Genomic DNA, 22,410 nt, shown 5'->3' with positions numbered 1-22,410 from the left:
AAACTAACAGAAGCAGCAGGGATGCAAAATGTGTTCTCCTGTAATGTTATGTTGTATTTTGTTTTGCGGTTTCAGATAATCAGTTTTATTAAAAGTCAACAATGTGAAAAAGCAATGTCACATATGAGTTGGGATTCCAAATGTGTTCAGCTGAGTTCCCTAATGATTTGAATGATAGGTATTTATGCTCTTTTGTGTCCACAAAACTTGAACGCTATCCAGATGTGAGAGATATGAGTTGGGATCCCAAATGGCTTTCTGTCTGAAGTGTCAGCAAAAAAAAAAACAACTCTTTGACTCGACTACAAACTAAGAGAAGCAGCAGGGATCCCAAATGTTTACACTGCTGCTGACACTTACTGTAATAGCTGGACATCAATCAGCTGTTTGGGAGGCAAAGCGTCCACCAGTCTTCTATAACTACCAGTGATGTCACTGTTTTGCTACTTCCTCCTGAGCTGTCCTACCAAAATAAGACTAATAATAATAAAAAGGATCAGTTTAAATAGACGGTTCAACGCTCTGTTTAACGCTTATGAATTTTTAAAGGTTAAGTTAAACTGACAACTGACGACACTTTGAAGCAGAAGTACACAGGTGTGTAGTTTGTGTACATGTAGGTACATAAGTGAACACACAGGTGTGTTTAAAGTGTTTATGTGGAGCCGTGAAGTTTACTGAGGACGGCAGCTTTAAATCTCTCCAACTGTGCACACGCATGTGCTCATGTACATGTGAAGAGCAGGAGAAAAAAGTTTTATTCAAAAATATCTAAAAGATTTTTACTCGTTTTACTTTTTACAAATTAAAAAAAAATAATTCTTTAATTCATATATATATATATATATATATATATATATATAGTTGTTTTCTTAAAAAATAAAATGAAAATAAATTTCTCTCTGTCTCTCTCTCTCTATATATATACATACACATACATACATACATATATATGTTCCTTTTTTAAATATAAAATAAGTTATAATAAATAAACTGAGGCTGAAAACTAGAAGTAGGTGGAGGTGATGGGGGGACAAAGGGCTCCTGAGTGCTGCGATAAGTTGGAGTCTGGCGAACGTTCAGCTGCACCAACAGGAAGGGTGGAGGGAGGGCGAGTGAGGGGCGAGAGACATAAGATATACGGATACAAAGAGAGATAGAAAGAGAGAGATAAAGAGAGAGAGAGAGAGCGAGAGAGAGAGAGAGAGAGAGCGAGCGAGCGAGCGAGAGAGAGGGGCCCCACTGCCCGGGAACCTCCCTGCACCCCCAAATAAGCCCCACCCACCTCCCTCTCCCTCATTAACATGCACCGACTCACCCCACTGAGAGAGGGAGAGGAAGCTCTGAACAGGAAGTCAACACACACACACACACACACACACACACACACACACACACACACACACACACACAGAGTATGGAGCTCCGGCGCTGTAATTTCCCACGCATTAGATCACACAAACACATCACAGCAGCAACATGTAAAGAGATCAGGAGAGGAAGCACAGACATCATCATCACCATCATCATCACCATCATCATCATCACTGGACGGTTTAATTACTGTTTAGTAATGATAATAAATGTTTTAATAAAACTCTTTGACATCACAGCCTGAATCATCTGAACTGATTTAATGATTCAACTTTCATATTTCTGTGATGTCAATGATCTGATTTTATCTTTTATTTCTGAGGCTTCGTCGTTTTGTTTCCTGTTCTCAGCTGCAGCTTCAGTCTGAATCTGATCAATAAAACATTCATCAGTATTAATACTGATATCTGAGGTGTTATTGACGAGACACTCAGGAGGCAACATGTGATTATTAGGACCAACATTGATCAGTTATTGGTTCTTTAAAAATCAACATGGGCTAATTTTTTTTAATGTTTTCTGTGATATTAAATGTGTTATTAATATTTCAAACTAAACATGAAACTTTGAGTCATCTTTACTATTTTCAGACATTTTACACAACAAACATGAATCAGCAGAATAAAAGATCTGGATTCAGTTATTGTTACAGATAAATATTATAATATTATTATGAATTAAACATTTTGTGTCTGCTTGGCATGTTTTCTTTAAATATTTTTGTTTTGTTTTTTTTCCTCTTTAACAACACGCCTTCAAAATCCACCATGTTTTCTTAAATATATTTCAGCAATTGTATTTTCTTTAAAAAATTATTAAAAAATTATCTTTTAAAAAATTTGGCTTTTTTCCACCTTAAAAAAATGTTTTCATAAAAATGTTGGTGATTTTCTTCTTTTTTCTTTTAAGATTTTTGGCAGTTCTTAAAAACATGCCCTAGAAAACATATTTTCTAAAATAAAAAAAAAAAACAAAAAACCCAAATTGCACCATTCAACAGTCAGAAAATGACACAGTTGGTTTAGGGGAGTAAATGTACAGTGGAAAAAAAAAAAATCATAATAATATTGTGACTAAATTAGCACAATAATGTTGTATCGTGGCACCTCTGCTGATTCCCACCCCTACTAACAGTATATGTAATATATTATATTAAAATTACTATATTATATTAAGACAAAAAAAGTCCCATCCCAGTTACCTTCCTCTGATAAATACAGAACAGTCCATTATCTTATTAAATAAAATTGTTTGTTTTCAAACAAAGTTTTCATTTGGGGACAAAATGTACAGTTGAAAGAAGATAATGTTTGTCATAAAATATAAAAAGGAAATCGCAATAATATCGTGACTAAACGATTGCAATAATATTGTACTGAGGCACCTCTGATGATTATATGTATACATTATATTTCTAATATACATAATAAGCTTTGCAGAGGGTAAAAGAAGTCTTATACTCAGAATGTGACAAAACGTTTAAAATGACAATAATATCATGACTAAAGTATCGTGATTATGATAAAGTGTATTTAACGTACATAATGAGGTGCTATAATGAGGCGGAGTGAGAGCCGAGCTCAGCTGCAGCCTCCTGACTCATCTCAGACAACAACAAAGACAAAACAACCCAAATCTGATTTTACTCACCAACAATAAAAACAAACCGACCTGCTTCATCTGTAAACTTTATCTACAGCGATGCAACGCAGTGATGCAACTGTTGTGGATACACAGCAACACACACTCACACAGTCAGGAGACACTGGGTTCAGTATGACCTCAGATAAACCAGCCCACAGACACTCAACGAGACAAAAACAGTCGGTAACGGGCTCACCTGGAGCCCGGTCACCGCCGCAGCAGCTGAGTTGAGACCAGCCGCCGGTGTCACCGACCTGAGCACTTATAATAACTTTATAATGAAACATGAGCCGAGCGGCTGCAGGCAGGATGCAGAGACTCACCTGACAGCAGCGCTCCGCCGTGAAGCTGAGCATCAGGAGGAGAAACGGGAGAAACGGTGGAGAGTGTGCGGCCGGTGTGGAGAGAATCACGGCACAGACAGGAGAGGAGTGAGAGCAGGCGGTGATCAGAGCGGAGCCTCCACCAGCTCGGTCCCGGTGTGTCTCAGTGTGTCCCGGTGTGTCTCTGTGCCTCAGTGAGTCTCAGTGTGTGAGTGTGTGTCTGCCTTCAGCTGAGAGGAGCCCAAAAAACACACACACACACACACACACACAAAAAAACCAGAGAAACAAAATTCAGAGCCGTCTGGCGGGTGGTAACACGCAGCCAATCACACGCAAAGGTGTAGCGGCCAGCGGCCAATCACAGGCGAGGCGGTGCGTGATCAGTACGTGGCCGCGACGCCATTGGTCCGACGCGGGGTGCGTGGCTGTCGGGGGGCGTGGCCGGGGAGTCAGCGGTGTCAGAGTAAACCCGGTGAACCCGGAACCCGGCCGCGCGCTCGAACTGGGGGAAAGGTTGGGAAGCAGACAGGCGCGAGGCGGGACCGCGACACCCGCGAGGACGCGCGCGAGAGGCATGTAGTGAACAAATGCAGATACAGTGAACATGTCAGGAAATATATCACTGAATATATAAATATAACAGATGAAACGGTGTCGGGCTTTAATATAAAACACATAAACACAGTTATCTTCATTTGTTTAGATTATTTTTATGTTTTATTTCTTTATGTTGATGTGAAAAAATAGAAAATATAAAATATTAATAAAGACATGTGTTTTAATTTAATTAGCTCTGATATTTAACTAAAAATATGTTTATAAACTAATTATGTTGATGTATTTATGATTTTATGGTTAAATGACAGAAAATGTATTCAACCTACAACATATCAGAATATCACGGTCACCCAAAACATGAGATATTAATAGAAAACTATCTGCGTCATGAACATAACATAACTCTCAGTTATATACATATATATACACACACACACACACACATATATATATATATATATATATATATATATGTATATATATATATATATATATATATATATACGATGTGTTCATAAACATAATTATTTTGTTGTATTTCTGCTTTCTTATGGCTGAAATGACATAAACTCAAACTTCAAACAGCCTATAACCTGTTATGTTATACTCACCAAAAATATTTATTAAAAATATGTTAATATGAAACTAATTAGCCTCTTTTTTTATATAATTAATTCATAAACTCAATCATGTTTGTCTTTTTATGATGTGTTTATGGTTTAGACAATTTGTGCTTTTAACAACTGTAATCATGTTATACCACACAAAATATAAGATACTAAAAAATATATGAATTAATTTGCTCTATTTTTATTAAAAAAAATGTTTTAAACGTGATTATTTTGATGTTTTTATGTGCAAACTCAAACTTGAACTTAAAAACAACATACAACTTAATATAACATCATGGTCTTTCAAAATACAAGATATTAATTTAAAAATAAACGTATTATGAACTTAATTTTAATTAATAATTAATTAATTTTTTAAGGTTTTAATGAGACAATTTGTACTTTTAACAAACTCTAACCATTTTAGAATATTAACGTCACATAAAATATAAGACATTAATATGAATGTGTTTTATCTTGATGATTTATGTTTTGTGTTCTGTGCTGAAGGAGCGAGGGTTTATGGGTAAACTTAAATTACATTTGAACTTTTGTTTGTGTTGTCAGCTGAATCAGCTCGTATAGATACGTGAACGTCAGAACACATGACAAGAATACTGTTTGAACATATGTTGAATCAACAATAATCATCAGCTGCAGCCTGAGTTTTGATTCTTCTGTGTCTATCTGTGTAAACGCTGCTGCAATCTGCTGAACAAGGGCTCATGTAAAATGTAGATGTAAACACAGGAGTGTGGAGGAGGAGACGTAGGAGACTGAGGAGACTGAGGAGGAGACGGGCTGTGAGAGATATTTTTCTTTCTTTGCAGATTATGAAGTGTTTTTGTTCGATGTCCTGCAGCAGTAGAGAAGCTGCAGAGGAACAGAGGAGACAGGAGCAGGTCGTCCTGCCGCAGGTCTTAATGTGGACGAGATGCTGCACAGAAAAGTCCACAGGGTTTTTTTTTTTTTTTTTAAGGGTGGGGGGTGGTGGTGTATGATGATTTGTGGTGTGCACGTGCTGCAGCGACTTGGACATGTGCATGTTAAACACTGTTTGAGACACAAAGAAGAAATAAAGAGTCAAGACGAGACAAAGACAGAAACAAAAGCTCAGATCCTGCAGTTCAGAGGCCCTCAACATATTTCCTTATTGTCTTCTTCCTGTACCGCTTTCCTCTCTGCTGAGTCCAACTACCTCCTCCTCCTCCTCCTCACCCCCTCCCCACCGGGCCGATGAACCCGGGGACTCCTATGCGTCGAGGTTGTAAACAGCCTCTCCAATAAAGAATTCCAGGGCGGGGCTAGAAGGCAGCCGGAGCACCCCCGCCTCCCTTCCTCCCCCATCCTCCCCCATTCCCTCACACTCTCGTGCACACGCCGGCCCAGCACTGGCTCCTTTGTTGTGGCTGCCTGTTAACCCTTTAAGCTGCGGCGAGAGGCTGGAGGTCGAGCCGCACTGCTACCATCATCATCATCATCACCACCATCACTGTGACATGAACAAACAGGGGAGGAGGAGGGGTGAGGGAGGAAGGTGGAGGTGGAGGTGAAGGAGGGCTGTGGTCATACGTCACCCTGTCTGAGATAGAGGCAGACAAAGAGCCTGTTTCATTCCTCGAAGCTGGTTTGTGATGTGATGCTTCTTGTATCAGTGTTTGATGGACAGAAATGTCCTCACACGGCCGGCCTCACATCACCCCCTCGCCTCAGAGCACCTCATGGCGGTGGCGGCGACGGCCTGGCTCGGCGTGCAGCTCGTACACAAACCAGATAAACAGCCTCATGACTCAGAGTGAATTAGCTCAACATGCTGCTGGTCTGCCGAGAGTAAACTCGGAGAAAACTGGGACAAAAGCAGGAATCTGGCAGCAGGCAGGGGTGACGTGAGTTCATTTTCATTTTCAAGTTCAGCGAGGTTGTGAAATAAAAAAAAGGAAAAAGAAAAACACACACAGGCGGTCCGTCCATAAAAAAAAAAAAGCGGTTTCCAGGCAGAAAACACTCCCAGACTTGTGCAGGAGGGAAAAAGACGGAGCTCAGCTCAGACAGCTGTTTGCAGGATGAAGTCAGAGAGACGAACCTGCAGCAGAGTCGGATCATCGACTCAACTCATCAGGAGAAAGACTAAACGTGTCATCACCTCAAGTCTGCAGCACTTTTATCCTCTTTATGTAAAGTTTAACGACCTTTACTTTCGTTACGACTCCAAACCTCCTCCAACGTCACGTTATAAAACTCAACAATGAACCGTGCTGAGTCTCTGAACAACAGCAGGGTATCATCAACGTAAGAAACACACAGAGATGGCGCCACAGAGCCGCCACGACGTCCCTCCTCTACGCCGCCTTCTCATTTTTACACAGAACCAAACAACAGCAACATCATGTGGCTCCAAGTGTGTGATGTCAGACAGCATGATGACATCACAGAATCAAGAGGCGTGACATGTAACACCACAGCGTCAGCCTCTAGTGTGACATAACATACCTGTCAGCAGCTCTTTATAAACAATAACAATGACATCACATGTCAATAACAATCATTTAGCATCCCTGTTGTATGGCGGCTGATCTCATCCTCTGCTCGGAGGGTAAGGAGCTCCTGGACCTCATTGTTTGAGTTAGCTGCTAACTGCTAACAGCTGTTGTTCTTCTTCTCTGAGTTAGCCGCTAACTGCTAGCAGCAGCTGTTCTTCTTCTTTGAGTTAGCTGCTAACTACACTAACAGCTGTGGTTCCTCTTCTTGATGAGTCTGTTTAAGTTGTTTACTGCACATTTTTAACGATGGCTTCATGTCACCAGTTTGGCCTTTTTTAAGATTTTGACCTCACTGAAACTTATTTTTACAGTGAACAAAGGAAAAAACAAGCTAAACTCTTTCTAGCTGTAGCATTAAAACTATTTTACTCACAAAACATTGAGTTAAAAATGTTTTGTTTTTTTAAATCAGATTACAAATTCTTCTTAAACTCAAACAGTTGAAACTGTTAGTAAGTTTAATACGGTTTAATGTATTCAGTCAGTCCTTATTATTGTATTATTAGTTTCCCTTCCTCCGTCTGCTGGTGTTCAGGGAGCTTGTTGTGTTTTTTATTATTATTATTATTATCATTTTAAGGTGGTTTGGTGTAGGAAAATTGGAAATTCAATACATTTTAAGTCAGAAAAAGGTTTAATATGTTGAAAACCTGCTGAGGTTTAGGGATGCTGCGATCCAACTTTTTCACTTTCGATCCGATACCGATACCACAGCCCTAGTACCGATCCGATACCGATCCGATACCAGCGGAAATTTCTATCTCTCTGTTCTGACCAATAGGTTCAATTTTTTTTAGCACTTTTTTTGTAATGTGGAATAATAGAAAAGGCTTGATCAAGTGCTATTACTCAAAATGAGAATAACATACTTCCCAAGATGAAAAGTCCAGTCTTTTTCGCTTTTCACAAGGAAGTACTGCCACACCGCTGACATTTTTTTCAACTATCCATGTTGTTTTTCACCCGGTTGTTGTTATCACGTCATCTCCCCCTCCCGCTCTCCTCTCTTCTTCGTGTGTTACAATGAAGTGCTGGATGGAAAAGCTGGAGCGGATTTGTGGAATGGAGTGCTAGTATCGCACTTTTCCCCTGCAGTGCGATCCGATCCATGTTTTTTGGCTGGATCGCAGCATCCCTACTGAGGTTAACTTTAATTTATCTAATTATGACTGAGTTCTTAAAATGTGCGACACACAGACGGTCAGCGCCTCTGCTAGAAAAACGGTCTCTGAAAATGATCTGATAAAAACAGCTTGTTATGTCTTTGTTCCCAAATAATGAACCGACATCACTCAGTTACTCTTAATCACAACTATCTGAGGTGATAATTGGCTGGCTGTTGTCATGGAAATGGAGGAGCGGCATGAAGCTCTGTGGGTTAAAACCTTCAACATGAACACGTCTGACAGGACTGAACAGTTCACACACCTACAGGAGAGTTTAAACACTTCCTCCTCACTAACCAGCTTCCTGTTCGTACAGCCACCTCATCACCACCGCTCCACTGCACAGAGAGCATCTGAGTGTTTTTGGTTTTCACAGCTGAACATTAATCCAGTTTAGACGTAGAGAATAAATGAACAGCTGAGATAACGACCATATTTTGATATAATAACAATAATTTGTTTTAAAATGTATCCAGACATATATCGGTGTTTCTGTTTGCAGATTTGCCTGTTATAGAAGACTGGATGAAAGGCCTCGGCTGGCCTGGTCTCACCCCCAGGGTGTCAAAATACTCCAGCATCAATGTAAGCCTTTAACGCCCGTATGAGACACACCAGGCTTTCAACCAGCTCTAACATAAACCCCTCTGCACTGTTATCAGACGTTCAGAGTGACGTACGTGGTTTAAAAAGCGAGACACAAGCACAGGACTTTAACTCGGGAGACGAGTGTTTGTGTCCTGGGTCAAAGTAAAAGTCAGTGTTGACTGCTAACTGCTAACAGCTGCTGTTCTTCTTCTCTGAGTTTGCCGCTCACTGCTAGCAGCTGTTGTTCTTCTTCCTTGAGTTAGCCGCTAACTGCTAACAGCTGTTCTTCTTCTTCTTGGAGTTAGCTGTTAACGGCTAACAGCCTCTTTTTAAATCTCCCGCAATGGGTCGCACACATAACACATCATCAAAATGTCACACCTGTGCCGCCAATGATCCCATCCTGCGGGCTATCCCTTTTACACAGGTGCTGTTACTATCTGTGACGAGACATCTCTGCCCCCTCATTCTGTGATCGTACCTTTTATACAGAACAGCGAGGCGGCATCATGGTGTGAAATTCCTGCCTGGTCAAGGCAGTGTAAAGAGGCTAAAGTGAGGACATCTTGAGCAGTGTGGACATTTTTTTACAAGCGATGGCATTTCGGAGAGAATGGGGACAATATGGAAAGTGAGGACATTTTATACAGTGAGGACATGTGAGGCCTTTTCGTAGAGGTTAGAAAACTTTTGCAAAGTCAAGACATTTAGGGAAAGTAGGCTAATGGACGATAATTTTGGAATGTCAGGACAGTTTGGGAAAATAGGGAGAGTATTGAACAGTTAGGAGATTTGGTGAATCTGGGGACATTTTCTTAAGTGTGGACACTTTGTAAAACATAGACAGTTTGAAAATAAGGTTAATTTTGAAAAGGCCATTACTGGAAAATGAGGGTGTTTTTGAATTCAAGATATTTTGGAAAAATCAAGGTCATTTTAGTAATGTTAGTCTGGTTCTCGTTTCCTCGTAGTTCAGTTTGAGTCAGAATTCAGTTTAGGGTTGAATGCTGTCGGTTTAAATTCGAGTCAGTTTGGATCCTGAAAATAAAAAGTCCAGTGAGTGTTTCTGCTGCTTGTCATCAGTCTGTCAGAATAAGAGCTTCCGTTAAATCACCACAAGATGTAAATACGTCTGAGAAGCAGAAATAAATCCTGCTCTGGTCTGTGTGTGTGTGTGTGTGTGTGTGTGTGTGTGTGTGTGTGTGACCCTGCACATTACTGAGGGGTCAAAGGTCGCTCCTCCTTCAAGACTTCCAAGAATCAGCCTTCCAGGAATCACAACCGCCAGAACATGCCCACACAGCTCACGTTGAGACTTCGCTGCTGTTAGAAAAATTCATCTGTTTCATGTTTCTGAGATATTAAAGGACGATTCTGCTGTTTTTCTGTTGTAATGTTTAATGTTTTCCCTTCTCATGTTTGGCCCCTGAGTTTAGTTCCCAAGTTTGGTCCATGACTTTAGTTCTCAAGTTTAGTTCCTGAACTTAGTTTCCAAGTTTAGTTCTTAGGGTTTGGCCCTTGAGATAAGTTCCCAAGTTTAGTCCCTGAGTTTAGTTCCCCTTCCAGATTTAGTCTGTGAGTTTGGTTGACAGGTTTAAGCCTTGAGTTTAGTTCCCAAGTTCAGTTCTTAGGATTCAGTCCTTAAGTTCCCAAGTTTAGTCCCTGATCTTAGTTCCCAAATTAAGTTCTTTGGGTTTAGTTCCTGAGATAAGTTCCGAGTTTAGTTCTCAAGTTTAGTCCCCGAGTATAGTTGCCTTTCCAAGTTTAGTCCGTGAGTTTGGTTCACAGGTTTAAGTCCTGAGTTTAGTTCTTTAAGTTTAGTTCTGAGTTTAACTCTTTAAGTTTAGTTCTTTAAGTTTAGTTCTGAGTTTAACTCTTTTTTAAGTTTAGTTCGTTAAGTTTAGTTCTGAGTTTAATTCTTTAAGTTTAGTTCGTTAAGTTTAGTTCTGAGTTTAGTTCTTTAAGTTTAGTTCTTTATGTTTAGTTCTGAGTTTAATTCTTTAAGTTTAGTTCTGAGTTTAGTTCTTTAAGTTTAGTCCTGAGTTTAATTCTTTAAGTTTAGTTTTTTAAGTTTAGTTCTGAGTTTAGTTCTTTAAGTTTAGTTCGTTAAGTTTAGTCCTGAGTTTAATTCTTTTAGTTTAGTTCTTTAAGTTTAGTCCTGAGTTTAGTTCTTTAAGTTTAGTTCTTTAAGTTTAGTTCTGAGTTTAGTTCTTTAAGTTTAGTTCTGAGTTTAATTCTTTAAGTTTATTTCTTTAAGTTTAGTTCTTTAAGTTTAGTTCGTTAAGTTTAGTCCTGAGTTTAATTCTTTTAGTTTAGTTCTTTAAGTTTAGTCCTGAGTTTAGTTCTTTAAGTTTAGTTCTGAGTTTAACTCTTTAAGTTTAGTCCTGAGTTTAGTTCTTTAAGTTTAGTCCTGAGTTTAATTCTTTAAGTTTATTTCTTTAAGTTTAGTTCTGAGTTTAGTTCTTTAAGTTTAGTCCTGAGTTTAGTTCTTTAAGTTTAGTCCTGAGTTTAATTCTTTAAGTTTAGTTCTTTAAGTTTAGTCCTGAGTTTAGTTCTTTAAGTTTAGTTCTTTAAGTTTAGTTCTGAGTTTAGTTCTTTAAGTTTAGTTCTGAGTTTAATTCTTTAAGTTTATTTCTTTAAGTTTAGTTCTTTAAGTTTAGTTCGTTAAGTTTAGTCCTGAGTTTAATTCTTTTAGTTTAGTTCTTTAAGTTTAGTCCTGAGTTTAGTTCTTTAAGTTTAGTTCTGAGTTTAACTCTTTAAGTTTAGTCCTGAGTTTAGTTCTTTAAGTTTAGTCCTGAGTTTAATTCTTTAAGTTTATTTCTTTAAGTTTAGTCCTGAGTTTAGTTCTTTTAGTTTAGTTCTTTAAATTTAGTCCTGAGTTTAGTTCTTTGAGTTTAGCTCTTTTAGTTTAGTTCTTTAAATTTAGTCCTGAGTTTAGTTCTTTGAGTTTAGCTCTTTAAGTTTAGTCCTGAGTTTAGTTCCTTAAGTTTAGTTCTGAGTTTAGTTCTTTAAGTTTAGTTCTGAGTTTAGTTCTAAATTTAATTCTTTAAGTTTAGTTCTTTAAGTTTAGTCCTGAGTTTAGTTCTAAATTTAATTCTTTAAGTTTAGTTCTTTAAGTTTAGTCCTGAGTTTAGTTCTTTAAGTTTAGTTCTTTGAGTTTAGTTCTTTAAGTTTAGTTCTTTAAGTTTAGTCCTGAGTTTAATTCTTTAAGTTTAGTTCTTTGAGTTTAATTCTTTAAGTTTAGTTCTTTAAGTTTAGTTTTTTAAGTTTAGTTCTTTGAGTTTAGTTCTTTAAGTTCAGTTCCTAATTTTAGTTTCTGGCTGTGTTTGGTTGAGAATCTGTACTCAGCAGCAGCAGATGTGATTTCCCTCCAAAGCAAACAGCAACGACCTCATCGACCAGAGACACACCCACACTGAGTATGTACTGTATATACATACGTGTGTGTGTGTGTGTGTGAGGGGGAGGGAGGGGGATGTCCGGGGTGGGTGGGGTCACTGGAATGTAGGTCACACTCCACCCGCCGTCCAGGACGAGGAGGGTGGTGCGGCGAGCTCTCTGAGTGTTTCCTTCTTCTCTCTCAGTGCAGATGAAAAGTGAGTCCAGTTAATGTTTGGTCCTCATCTCTGTGATCACTGATCTGTGGACCCACACCATCCCTAAGTGTGTACATGTGTGTGTGTCCACATTTACCGAACAGCTGGAGACACCATCCAGATTCACATCTTAAATTCAACAGAGCACTGGTTGAGCACTGCTACAACTCTGCAGCCATCTTGGGTTGGTCATATTTTCATATTCTCATTCACCGAAATGTCTTTTACATTTTCTTTGAGATTGGTTTGTACGACCAGCTCAAACTCTTCATGAATCACTTCCTGCTTGAAGACGTCCCGTTTAATGAGGATCATTAGCATTGTTCAGGCTGCTCTCATAAACTGTTATGTACTTAATTCGTACATATCCCACGTAATGACAAGCCAGTAATTTATACACAACCCATGAATTTTTTAAGGCCACCATCACGTGACCGATGTGCTGACAGAAGTAAAGAAGGAGGCGGTCCGAGCACTCCACTTAGGAGGCAGGTTGTGGTGGAGCGGTCACAAAACTCAGGACTTTCCCCTGAAGACGAGCTCACAACCGTGTGAACGTTGAGTCATTTTAAAGTACGTCCTCTTAATGTTTCCCTTCCCTGAACCTAACCTGAGTAACTTTACATTAATTATTTTATTACATTAAATATTTTTAATACAGTACATTTTATGATATTATTGCATCAATCATTAACTTAATGTTAAGGACCTAACCATCCAACAATAATTAATGTTTTTACAATTTATGTCTGTGATAAATGCTGTAATGTTAGCGATGTTTTAAGAAAACATGCTGTCCACACCCACGTTTTCTTTAAAATAAAAAAATCAGTTTCTTTAAAAATCACATTTTTTTTAATAAAAAATTATCATATTTTCTTGAAAAACATTATTTTTTCTTTAATAATCACATTTTCTTTAAAATCAGCATGTTTTCTTTAAAATCATTGTTTTCTCTGAAAAATCAGCAGTTCAAATAGACACGAAAAAATTTTGCTGTAGAGAAAGGATCAGCGCTCAGTGAATAACCTCCGAAGCCCATTGATAAGCTATTATGGCAAGGCTTAACTATACAGACAGTGAGCAGTGATAACTAACACGTCTTTGGGGTCATCAGGTGGGAACCTCCTTTCACCAGTGTTTTGTCTAGTTGGTCCCACGACACCTGCAGGAGGCTAGACAGTGTTCTCTGGCGTCCCAGAGACGCTCCCTTAATGCCAGCTCTCACTGCTCCCCGCACCGACCCTTTAGGTAAAGGTAAAGGACCCTGTCCTTTACCTTACTTACACATCGCTTTCTCAGCCCAAACAACACTGCCATCTTCAACAAACCCAGGCTCTGTTTATGTTGTTTACTTTAAATTCAGCATGTTTTCTTTGAAATCAGTAGATTTTCTTTAAAATCGGCATGTTTTGTTTACACATTAGAATGTTTTCTTCAAAAATCTTAATATCTTCTGTTAAATGTTTTCTTTAAAAATTAACACGTTTTCATTAAAAATCACCTTTTTTTTTTATAAAATCAGCAAGTTTTCTGTAATGTTAGCATGTTTAAATCAGCATGTTTAGTTTAAAATCAGCATGTTTTATAAAAAGTAAAAAAAACAACAAAAAAGGCATGTTTTCTCAAAAGTCAGCATGTTTTCTTTAAAATCAGTGTTTTTTCATTAAAAAGCAGCATGTTTTCATTAAAATCGACGTTTTCTTTAACATCATAATGTTTTCTTCAAAAATCAGAATATTTTCATTAAAATCAGCATTTTTTTAAATAAAAAATAAAATAAAAATAAATCAGCATGTTTTCCATAAAATCAGTATGTTTTCTTTAAAAATCAGCATGTTTAGTTTAATATCAGTATGTTCACTTTAAAATTATCATGTTTTTTGTTGCTGTTTTTAAAAAAAAAAAAATAAAATCAGCAAGTTTCTTTTAAAAATCAGTGTTTTCTTAAAAAAATCAGCATGTTTACTTTAAAATCAGCAAGTTTTCTTTACAAATCATCATGTTTTCTTTAAAACTTACATGTTTGGTTTTTTTAAACAAATTAAAAATCAGCACGCTTTCTTAAAAATCAGCACGTTTTCTGTAACATCTAGCATGTTTTTATTATAAATCATGTTTGCGTCAAAATCATCGCGTTTTCTTCAATAATCAGAATATTTCTTTAAAATCAGCATGTTTGTTTTTAATCAGCTGGTTTTCTTTAAAATCAGAATCTTTTCTATAAAGTCATCATGTTGTCTTTGAAAAATTGGCACATTTTCTTTGAAATGAATCAGCTGTAAAATAAATACAAAACACAGCCATTTAAAGTTGCATGCCCCTCCCCTGAGCCGAAAATAAAAAAAACATACGACCCTCCCCAGCATTTAAAAAGTTAAAAAATTTGACACGCCCCCGTTTTGACACCACCCCATCATAAATAATGAACAGTCCCTAAGGATCAAACACGTCAGCTGACCTGACTGATGAATGACCACTTCCTGTCAGACACAAACAGGAAACAACCTTTTGTGCTGAATTTGTGTTTGTGCCAACTTATTTATGACCCATAATGCCTTGTTGTTCCTTTCACTTAACCGGCATCTGTCAGAGTAACAACACATGTACTTAAACACAAATCTGAGGTTCTTTGATTGTTTCCATGTTCTGCTCCTTTTTTCTACCTCATCTCTCTCAGAAGGAAATCTGGTGTTTTTTACTGCACTACATTTGTTACTTCTTGTCCAGCGAAAACCACGTAACTCTACGTGTTGATGTCTGTGATAAACTGAAGGATGAAGTGATTCTTTATGTATTAAAATGTTTAATTTGTCACAAAAAGTCCTAAAAAGCCATCAAATTGTATAATGTGTCATTAAAAGTAATAAAAACATCAATGTTTGTGTATTTTTCCCTCGACCTGATGCTGCTTCCTGAAATTAAACTCAGTTATAAAAACCTTGAAAACATGTGATCTATGATTTTTATTTCAAAATGTTCTAAAGTGATCTGTTTAGTTTTAAAGTTTATAAAACGTGTTGGGCTACAGACGGTGTCGGTTTAACAGCTGATTATGGCCCTGACCTTAAATCTGACTCCACAGACACAAACTGCTGTTTAACATCTGTTTGAAAAGTACTGATTTTTTTTTAAAGTTAAAATAAAAGATTATTAATATTTAAATATTTAATTTATATTTCCTCAGTAATGTTTGATTTTATTGTCATATTCTTCATCAATTCATTAACTTACATCTGATTTTCTTTGAGGTCATGAAATTTTCCCACAAACCACCTTTTTATGGAGAAAAAAACATTCATGTTTATTTCTTTGTTTTCATTTCTATTTTTGCAATTTTTTGTATATTTGTGTGGTTTTACAGATGTTTTTTGTTTTTCTAATAATGGAGTAATTAAATATTAACTAAATAAATAAATAATAACTGTTTAATGTTTGAGATTTGTTGTTTGATGTTTTGAATTTGACGCCTGATGCTGTTTCTCAAATAAACTCAATGTCTCTTTCACACAAGTTAATTTTCCTTCTCACCTGTCGGCCAGGTGTGCATAACATCACTGACATTATCTGATAATGATTGGTAATTTATTTTATTATTGATAAGCTCAGATAGAACTTCATTTATCCCGAGGGAAGTCGCTGTGGTTGCAACACAAAGTTGGAAGAGTGCAGATACAAAGCGTTTAATATAAAAAGTCTGACATAACAAAGTAGAGAAGCAATATACATAAAACCAGCTGACAGGAGATGGAAAATATTTAAAGTAAAAACATGAAATATTTCTAAAAGACTTTTTGGAATTGAATTTTTTTTTTTTTTAAATGTTCTTTTGGAAATGTTTAAGAATGTTGTTACATGTTTGTGGCTGAAAGCAGCAGAGAAAAGTTTTTATATTTCCAGATTTGCTTTTCTGAATTTTTGTTTCAAACTTTAATGCTCACAAAATAAAAGTCCATTTTACTTTTTTATTCACATCATCTATGAACTTTTTATGGCTTTAGTTTGTTTTTGAGAAACATTTTCTCACGAACGTGTAAAGAAACTTTGATTTAAAAGTTTTTATGGTGAAATTCACACAACTCTGAGAGAACAATAATTTAGTTTTGTTTATTTATTCCTCACAGTGACATTAACTTGATCTTTGAGCCTTCAGGATGAACTTCGTTAAAAACATGAGCTTTATTTAAATCAGATTCAGAAACATAAACATTAAAAACGTGACGCTGAGCAGACTTTAAGACTTTTCACATTTTTTAGCATTTTGTTTTAATATTTTCTTTTTATTTCAATTTGTTTATCAAAAATATGAATTAATATATGGATAGAAGTGTGAAAAGTCCAAATGATCGCAGTAATGATGGCTCCTGCACACTGATATATCTTATTTTGGGATGTCAGTGGTTTCACAGAATTTATTTCTTTACTGAAAACATGAAGTTATTTTGTTTTTATTAACAGATCAGCAGCTGCTGCAGGACGTCAAAATGTTTCTGTTGAATAAATCATTAAAGAAAAGTTTTCTGTTGATTCCAGCTGAGACTTAAATAACAGCACTGATTTCATTTGCTTTAATTCTGGTTAATTATTCCCATTAACTGTTTTACAGATAATATTCGACAGTTTTTCTTCAAGTTTTGATGAAACATTTTCTGTGAAGAATTCAAGTAATTTGAGTTTATGAGTAATTCAGTATTTAAAGGTTCAAACTTGTAATTTAGGATACAAAAGAAATTTAATTAAAACACTTTAAATTATTTATGAAACATTTTGTCTTCATAAATTTCCTCTGACGACAGACTGACAATGTCTTTTCTAAATGAATGAAAAACAAAACAAATTTCTCCTTTTAAGGAAATAAATGAAATAATTTTTACCACCTAAACATAAAGATTTATGTTGAAAAGCAATGAATTATTTCTTCTAAGGAATTTTAATTTAATTTATTTAAAGCTTTCTATTATATCGTTATTATAAAAATACAAAATATCAGAGTCTGTCAGGGTGAAGGACAAATTTCCATCTTGGTCTCTTCAGCTGTATTTAATCTTCAGTAACAGAGACTCATTCAGCGTCTGACCTTAAGATAAATCACACACTTTACATAAACAGAAAAATGAATGATGAGAAAAAAACATAAAAACAGAATAATTTGACCCTTAAAACTAGTCGTTATTCTCACATTTAATTCTGAAATATTGAGGAACAAAAATTCTCACAGAGGAGCAGCCACACAAAAAACTGATTTAAGGAAATTAAAATATTAATTTAAATGAGTTTTTCATGTTTTTTCTTTCAGGACGTCCTCAGATGAAGCTGCGTGACAAACCCGGCTGCTGTAAAGGAATGTTAATCCCATCGGCTTTTTACATTTTCATCTGTTTAATTTTTTGAGGTTGTTTTTTTTTCTGTTTTCTGCTGAAACATTGTGTTTCAACTCAGAGACATTCTCACGTTCGTCCACGTCATCAGAGATTTTAAAATAGAAATGAGGAGCAGATTCAGGAGCTCAGTGTGAAGTCTGGACGATTACCAGAGATTCTTTTCATCAGCGCTCCGACAGGACGAGTTTCTAAACTGGGAAACTGTTTGTTTTCTGTCGAGGATCTGGAAAAAGATCTGACCTCTGTGTGTTGAACGTGTTCCAGTGTGATGATTCGGTTTGTTTTCAGCCTTCAGATTAAAAGTTTTCTCGTGTCGTCTCCTCTCCGACTGAATCAGCTGTGTCTTCAGTCTGAAAGAAACAAACAAACAAAAAAAAAACAATGTTCTGAGGGAAGTCTGAACAAACTGTGACAAATCTGTTAAACCATTCAGACAAACCTGAACTGTTCATTCATTCATTCATTAAAGGGACAGTTCAGGTTTTTAAATGGGGTCATACAGTCAGTAGATGTCAGTTTCGAGAAGCAGACTGGTGTCTGACACAGAAGCCCTTTTTAAACAGGAATTGTGCAAATTTGCAGGAAAGCCCAATCACTCTTTTTTCAGCATTGGCAGTATAAAAACAAAATCAGGGAGTGCAGCAAAATGCCGCCTGCCTACTTTTGTTCATAAAGAATGCCCCTTTTTTGGGACAATGGGGGGCGTGAGCAGGTAACAAAATGTGGCACGCAATTCCTTGTCTCCCCAGTTGCTCATCTTTACAGTGTCTGTCAGGTTTGTGTTTCCCTCTTGCTACTAGCTGCTCACTAATTCCTGCTATCAGCTGTTTCTGTTTATCCACCACCAGTGGGTCGCACATGCGGTGTCACCAAGAGCTCCTCCCAAAAGTCTTCAACAGCCCCTCCCGTGGTGGAAGGGTGCCTCGTTCTTTTTAAACTAAAAAGGTTCCGCCAATATGTCTACCCTACGAGGCGGAAAATTGGGCACCTCGGATCAACTTGCGAATCTGGCTCTGTGTGTCTAAACACATGCAGCTTGCCGGCAAAACAGCCCAACATTCGCCGAAAATCTGGCAGTGTAAAAGGGGCTAGAAGCTCAGTGACATCTTGCTGTGGACGGGTCAGAAACAAAACATATTTTAGACACCAAAACAAATCTATATCAGTTTAAGTGTTCATTATATTGAAAGTATTTTCACTGCTTTACGCCAACATCAGACATCAACACATCCTCACTGCGACCTCGTCACCTGTGGACGTTGGTCATGGACTTTCCACATCCACATATGACGTCCAAGGTACCCTGGGTGCGTTGGTTGTTGACGTTCTGGGACGCCGTGTCAACTTAAGCCTATTACATGCATTGTCTGTTTTCAAAATACACTTCTGGTTTCACAGGAAATTACAGTTTGCATAGTCTCTGTCATGTATTATGTGTGTGACCCACAGCGAGAGATTTAAAAAGTGGCTGATAGCAGTTAGCAGCTAGTGGCTAACTCAAAGAAGAATAGCAGCTGTTAGCAGCTAACTCAAAGAAGAACAGCAGCTGTTAGTGGCTAACTCAAAGAAGAACAGCAGCTGTTAGCAGCTAACTCAAAGAAGAACAGCAGCTGTTAGCAGTTAGCAGCTAACTCAAAAAAGAAGAACAGCAGCTGTTAGTGGCTAACTCAAAGAAGAACAGCAGTTGTTAGCAATTAACGGCTAACTCAAAGACAAAAAGCAGCTGCTAGCAGTTAGCAGCTAACTCAAAAAAGAAGAACAGCAGCTGTTACCAGCTAACTCAAAAAAGAAGAACAGCAGCTGTTAGCGGCTAACTCAAAGAAGAACAGCCATTGTTAGCAGTTAGCAGCAAGATGCTAATTCAAGGAAGAACAGCAGCTGTGAACAGTTAGCAGCTAATTCAAAGAAGAACAGCAGCTGTTAGCAGTTAGCAGCTAACTCAAACAATGAGGTCCAGGAGCTCCTTACCCTCCAAGCAGAGGACAAAATCAGCTGCCATATAATAGGGATGCTAAATGATTGTTGTTGGCATGTCATTGTTACTGTTTATAAAACGCTGCTGACACGTATGTTATATGCCACACTAGAGGCAGACGCTGTTGTGTTACATGTCACGCCTCTTTTGAGTCTGTGATGTCATCACGCTGTCTGACATCACACACTGGAGCCACATGATGCTGCCGTCATTTAGTCCTGTGTAAACATGTAAACAGGAGGCGTAAAGACAGGACTTTGCAGCACCACCTCTGTGTAAACAGTGCTGACACAGCCAGACTCCATTGAGAAAATCAGTGATTTAACATCAGTGAACACAGGAGCTGCTGATCTACTGCTGCCTCCATCAGTTAGTGTGTTTGTCTCACTGTGTGACTTTGGTGTTTTAAAGGGTTAATTCAGACTCACCAAAGTCGGAACATAACACTAACACACTAACTGATGGAGGCTGCAGTCAACCAGCAGCTCCTGTGTTCAGCATGCTTAAATTACTGGTTTTATCAATGGAGTCTGGCTGTGACAAAAATGATGTAACAGCTTCAGTTCCCTGTTGGAAATCACTGTCTGACAGAAAGGTTAAGCAGTGAAAATATATTTAATACAATGTAAGCTGATATTGGTTATTTCAGGTGTCTAAAATATGTTTTGTTGTTGACCCGTCCACTGCAGGACGTCACTGAGCTTCTGTCTCAGACTCCAGTCTGCTTCTCTAAACTGAGGACGTGCTGACTGTCGTCTGCTGTAGGTAACAACCTGAACTGTCCCTTTAAGTGACGTCTCCAGAGGCAGGCAGGTGAGGACAGAGACAGACAGGTGAGGACAGAGACAAGCAGGTGAGGACAGAGGAAGGACACCGTCCTCACGTGTCTGTCTCTGTCCTCACCTGTCTGTCTCTGTCCTCACCTGCCCGTCTCTGTCCTCACCCGTCTGTCTCCGTCCTCACCTGCCCGTCTCTGTCCTCACCTGCCTGTCTCTGTCCTCACCCGTCTGTCTCCGTCCTCACCTGCCTGTCTCTGTCCTCCCCTGTCTGATCAGGTGTTTTGGACACAGAAACAAAGGTCTTTATTTTAATATCAGATCAAAAATGTTTTGTTTTATCTGAATATTATTTTCTGCTCTCTGAAACTCGCCTCTGAAGATTTTAACTGTGACATAAAGTTGAGTTTTCAGACAGTCTTTGTTCTCGGCTGCTGCAGTGACCTCATTTTCCCTCTCGGGGTCGTTTCAGGTGAAATAGTGTGATCTCAGTCGGAGCTGGAAACACTCAATAACATAAAATGAATTAAAATAAAAAGATAAGATGAATATGAAGACTTAAAGCTGATGTCAAACACCTCGTCATATAAACTGTCACTTTACGTCAGCTTCACTCAGACCAGATGCTGATATCAGATGAGGACATGATGTTCCTCCGTTACATGCTGCGGCTGTTGCTAGGTAACCTCATAGTGTTTGTACGGTGGCCCTGAAGAGCAAATCACAAAACACAGCAGCATTTCACAAGAGGGCAACTTCATGAAGCACGACAGCAATATAAATATTACCACACACATCACCAGAAAACAAAACACTAATTCACAACACGAGTGCAACTTACAAAACACAACAGCAATCCACAAAACAGCAACTCACAACACACATCAGCAACTCATAACACACGTCAGCAACTCACAACACACATCAGCAATTCGCACCACGCATGAACAACTCACAACACGTATCAGCAACTCATGACACACACCAGCAACTCACAATACACATCAGCAACTCACAACACACGTCAGCAACTCACAACACACGTCAGCAACTCATAATACACATCAGCAACTCACAACACATCAGCAACTCATAACACATGTCAGCAATTCAAAACACATCAGCAACTCACAACGTCAGCAACTCAACACAAATCAGCAACTCTCAACACACATCAGCAACTCACAACACACATCAGCAACTCATGACACACATCAGCAACTCACAACACGTCAGCAACTCACAACACGTCAGCAACTCAGAACACACGTCAGCAAGTCACAACACATCAGCAACTCATAACACACGTCAGCAACTCAAAACACATCAGCAACTCAACACACGTCAGCAACTCAACACAAATCAGCAACTCACAACACACATCAGCAACTCATGACACACATCAGCAACTCACAACACACGTCAGCAACTCAGAACACACGTCAGCAACTCACAACACACGTCAGCAACTCACAACAAACGTCAGCAACTCAACACACGTCAGCAACTCTCAACACACATCAGCAACTCACGACACACACCAGCAACTCACAACACACATCAGCAACTCACAACACAAAATGTTAATCTGATAACCGTCGTCAACATTTGTTGAGACTCAAACAGGAAGAGGTCGGTCAGTGTCACAGTGATGCTAGCTGCTGATTGGATGAACCGTCTGTCAGTCTGTCACACACTGAAGAGAACAAATATATAAAGTGTAAATACAATGTAAACAACAGTTCAGAGAGTCGAACCAACAGAAAGTTTTCATTTCATATTCTTCTTCGTCCCTCCATGTCGTGTTGTGTCATGTCGTGTCGTGGCATGTCCCGCCCTCCTGTGAGTGTGAGCATCACTGATATGTCTCCTGTC

At 38.1% G+C, this 22,410-nt stretch overlaps 1 protein-coding gene across 3 annotated transcripts in view; it reads right to left on the bottom strand.

Annotated features, from left to right (window-relative positions):
* Nucleotides 1-21,220, bottom strand: part of klf11a (Kruppel-like factor 11a) — a 28,188-nt gene extending 6,968 nt beyond the window's left edge. Inside the window, exons 1-4 of one of the 3 annotated variants that reach the window (XM_049589874.1) lie at nucleotides 20,906-21,220; nucleotides 20,743-20,802; nucleotides 18,025-18,134; nucleotides 3,342-3,571 (exon numbers count right to left, since the gene is read on the bottom strand). In XM_049589874.1, the coding sequence (XP_049445831.1) occupies nucleotides 3,342-3,374 (33 nt within the window). In that variant the 5' untranslated portion in view covers nucleotides 3,375-3,571; nucleotides 18,025-18,134; nucleotides 20,743-20,802; nucleotides 20,906-21,220. Of the gene's footprint in view, nucleotides 1-3,341; nucleotides 3,572-18,024; nucleotides 18,135-19,752; nucleotides 19,835-20,742; nucleotides 20,803-20,905 lie in introns of those variants that run through there. The other 2 variants (XM_049589877.1, XM_049589876.1) reach the window with 2 other exon arrangements.
* Nucleotides 21,221-22,410: the final 1,190 nt, after the last annotated feature.

The sequence above is a fragment of the Epinephelus fuscoguttatus genome, linkage group LG11 (genome assembly GCF_011397635.1).
Source record: "Epinephelus fuscoguttatus linkage group LG11, E.fuscoguttatus.final_Chr_v1".
Lineage (NCBI taxonomy): Eukaryota > Metazoa > Chordata > Actinopteri > Perciformes > Serranidae > Epinephelus > Epinephelus fuscoguttatus.
This window is presented reverse-complemented; position numbering and strand designations above follow the sequence as displayed.